At 37.7% G+C, this 4,261-nt stretch overlaps 1 protein-coding gene across 2 annotated transcripts in view; it reads right to left on the bottom strand.

Moving 5' to 3' along the window:
- LOC106533114 (copine-8) overlaps positions 1–4,261 on the bottom strand; it is a 45,052-nt gene that overhangs the window by 24,998 nt on the left and 15,793 nt on the right. For both annotated transcript variants that reach the window (XM_014029350.1, XM_014029348.1), the window contains exon 5: positions 2,493–2,595. In XM_014029350.1, the coding sequence (XP_013884804.1) occupies positions 2,493–2,595 (103 nt within the window). The remainder of the gene's footprint in view (positions 1–2,492; positions 2,596–4,261) is intronic.

Here is a 4,261-nt window from a genome sequence, read left to right as displayed (position 1 = left end):
CATTGTGTTATTTTAATATGGACAATGTGGGTGGGCGGATCTTCCCGTGCGGGTGCCCCTTGGGGCTCTGCGCTTGGGATCCCTCTCGGGCCTTTGGGCTCTGGTCTTCCCTATGTCTGCCTCGTGTCTTGGGGGTTGGGTCTCGGTTCTCCACAGTCACTATTAAATATTCCATTGGAGAAATCTTGTATATACACGCATGTTCACAACTGCTCACAAACAGGTGTTCTGATCCGGGGGGGTTCTGACTGGTCAGTGAGTGTGTATATATGTCTGTGTGTATATACTGACAATATTTATGAATGTAGGCATGTATGTATGTATATCTTTATATTTGTATGGGTATGTGTATATTTTTATATATGCCCTCCATGTATTTATTCATTTATTTTTCAGGTGAGCGGACAGATGTTGGGTGTGTGGTCCTGTGTTTTGTTGGTGTATATTTAATATACTTCTAATCGCGATTTCAATCTTTCTAATTACTTCTCTCTGTGTTTCTCTCTTTATTTTCTCTTCACTCTAAAAAAAGTCACTGATGATGAAGAGATAAATAAACTAATAATATTTGGTTTTGTTTTCTACTGAAGTGACAAAAAATATGGACAAATTAGACATTCATTCCTCTCTGATTTGGCTGTTATTACACAACAATGGTTTTTAAAGGTTTTTAAGAAAAAAGTACATATTTTTATTAAATACATTTTAAAATTTGTCAAAAAATGCTTTAGTTAAAAATATTCAAAGTTAAATTTTTTTTATTTTATCATGATATAAAAATAACAAAACCATAAGCAGGTCAGATGATCTGTGCTGTTATCTGAGAATCATCTTTCACTTTCCTCACCTATTTTCCAGTTATTATTTTTCTGCATTTTCGACATAGTTTCCATCACATTCTGCAAAAATAAAATCCATTTTCTTTCACGTGCTTAGATATTTATTTTGAACAGGCAGGACACGCTGCTGCGCGTTTGATTGGCAGCTGCTGTGTCTTTGCCTTGTTATGCCTTTTTTTCTTCTCTCCTCCTCCTTCTGCATAGAAGGCAGAGAGAGAAATAAGGAGGCATTTTCTAATGGTTGTAAATTGCAGCCAATAAAAAACATCTGTCGATTGTTTCCCTTTCTTTTTTTCCCTTCTTTTTATGTCTTGTTATAATTTGATCAGTCAAATGCGGGACTTTGTTTCAACTTGCGCGACGCCGGGACAAGAGTGAAACATGTGAGACATTATTGTCATTAGTGATTATCTCAATTTCGGCTAAAAGAATTGACAAAATCCTACACACTGTGCCTTTAAGGTAAGCCAATACAGCAACAGCCTGAAACTCCTTAAATATGTCCAATTTTTAAAGCTCAACAGCGAGTTCCCTGACAGCAAACCTTAGGGGACAGGCAGACAGAAACGCAGAGTGGAATGTAAATCTAAAAAGAGACAATGCTCATCCATCTATTTTCTTTTCTGGGTCTCAGTGAGGCACAGTGCTGGTGCCTATCTCCAGCAGTCACTGTGGATCCTGAACAGGTCACAAGTTCATCACAGGGCCACATGGAGATGAACGAGACACAACCATTCACTCTAACCCAAATCAAGGGGAAATAACAGTCACCCCTAAAATTCCTTAAAAAAAATTATATTTTTTTTAAACGAAAGGTAAGAACCGAAGGAAGTCGTCTTACACGATGGTTTTCAACAAAAAAAAGCCCACGGTAGTGTCTGGAAAGGTCCAGAAACGTTTAAAGGCAGAAGAAACCACATCGTTTTTGCCCACCGGTGGAACAAAGACTATTAAAGAGTTGTTTTTGGTCTGTGGGAAGAAACCAGAGAACTCAAAGAAAACACAAGCATGCAAAGGGAGAACATGCAAACATCCTGTTCCTGTATTTCAATAAAATTCCAATGTTTATGTAAAAACATGTTTAAATTAGCACAAAAAGAAAGGACGTGTGTTGTTTGGTGGATTATTGTTGTTGTAACAATGCTTCTTGACATAAAATCGTATCTTATACCTAAAATTACCTGACTGGCATCACATGGGGGTACCAGAAGTTCATAAACAAGCGTCAACGGCAGCAGCAAAATTAGCTGTTTGGCAGAGAAGGTTTGGCAATTTTTTCATGTGCACCACCCACATAGTCAGCTCTACTGCTCATCCCACAAATGCATGATCCTTACAAATGTGACTCCATTTAAAAGGGCAATTAACAGGCTTTCCAATGGTATAAAACTTATTGCCAAGGAACATTGTTACAACAAAGAAATACTCTACCAAACACAATTGTCCTTTTTTTCATTTCTGATCAAGCTTTAAATTTTCATATATTTTCTGCAAAGGTTAACTTAAATCTGTAGGAGGTGTAGTGAAGAAAATTTGTGACGGAAACAGAAAAGTAAATGCCAGTTAGTCATAAAGAGAGTTTCTGTATCTGTGCTCTGACACCAAAGCTTTGTTATAATTCATTTGTGATTGAAGTGTGCTGCATTACTGTACATTGACTATGGACTCCTTGGTCTGTGCCATGTCTGTGATCACGCCGTCTGAGATGATGAGGAGGATGAAGTACTGTGAGCCGTCTGTCACTGCTGAGGCATACCTATCAGAAAAGACGAGAGAAGACATCATTTTATAAATGAATGAAACAAAACAAAGAGAAGCACTAGGTTACTCCACTGACAAATTTTTCTTGTCCCAGAGAGCAAGATTATAGAACTGTGTAGAGATTAATTTGCTGGAGTTTCCCTTTAATGAGTCCCGTTCTCAAGCTCCTTTAGTTGCCTCAGCAATTACCTTCCCAAAATCTCATATCAGGAAATGACTCCTCAGAGATCAATACGGCCGTAGTCTAATTGTACTGAAGAAAAATGACCCAATTAGAAATTCATTACTGTTCAAAGTAATGGATTTCACGTAAAATGTAGAATATGCATTTCTTGTTATCAACTGAACCGTTTATTTTTAGTGGACAATATTAAAACACAAAACATTTTGATGTTACAGCAGCTGCCATCAGTAAAGCAGTGGTTTACAGCTGCCCCAAACAAATCTCTCTCTCTCTGTAACTATTTCAGAAAGTAATCAATGGATTTACATCAACCACTGACCTAACTTTGGTGTGTTAGCAGCTGAGAGTCATTCACAACACATACTCTGAGGGCTAACTCACTGTATAAAATATTTTTCAAAACTGTCGAACCCTTTTAAAGGTAAATTTGCCTGTCTGTAAGCAAAATATTTTACAGTATAGTAGTATGACTGGACAAATTTTAATAAAGCCTTTAGAAATTAACTGCTTACACATCTACAGCTTTCGGAGTCCCTCAGGTTCAAGATGGCACAACCAGCTGACTTTGAGAAAGTAATATTTTACAAAAATTGAGCAAATGTAGCTGAAAGGCTCTTTTAGAAGACGGCTCCTCTAAATGGTTGAACAGCTCGTTCTGTGTTAAGGCTCCCTTTGGAAGCTCAGAGGTCACAGATGGAGATGCTCTCCTACTGAACTCATTTATGCTTTCAGAGTAGATTAATCAGGAAGGAATCAAAAGAGGCGTGGAAAAAAACTTAGCTGTTCTGATGTGTTGCAGTCACTCAAGCTGCAGATGAGAGCTGCAAGAGCCATCCTGGTGCTCTTTATGTCGCACAGATCAAAGTATGTCCAAGTATGTCTTTTTTACGGTTTAAGTTTGCAAAATATTCGGAACCTTATCAGGGTTGTATTTGCGCTGCTGCACACCTGCAGCCAGTTTTTGTGTCGATAAAATTTGTCTCAAAAAACTACAAAAAAACAAAAAATGTCTGTGAGTACCTCGCGCAGAGGTACAGAGGTGCAGTGTTTCAGTCCTCCTTCCCTGACTTCATGTGCATGCATGTCAAGTTGGACAGATTGTCAATAAATTACACAGATTTTCTCCCATTTTGCTTTGATACGGACATATACAGAAATCCCAAGCATTTTTTTTAAAACTTAACTTCTAATTTATTCCATGTCTTAGAACCTGTAGAACAGGGGTGTCAAACTCATTTTCACCGAGGGCCACATGAGCGTTATGGTGGCCCTGGAAGGGCCACTTGTAATGAACTTTGATGTTTCATGTTTTACTTTGACTAAACAGAGTTTAACACGTCCTCTTTTAAACTCTGATAAGAACTAAGTGTATGACTGACTAAATCTGTAATGAATACAGAAATATTATTAAAAGTAAAACAAATAAAGTTTTACCCACTGATGAGTTTCTAGTGAGTAGCTGCATTATGGCAGATTT

This window comes from Austrofundulus limnaeus, unplaced genomic scaffold, assembly GCF_001266775.1.
Source record: "Austrofundulus limnaeus strain Quisiro unplaced genomic scaffold, Austrofundulus_limnaeus-1.0 Scaffold886, whole genome shotgun sequence".
Classification (NCBI taxonomy): Eukaryota; Metazoa; Chordata; class Actinopteri; order Cyprinodontiformes; family Rivulidae; genus Austrofundulus; species Austrofundulus limnaeus.
This window is presented reverse-complemented; position numbering and strand designations above follow the sequence as displayed.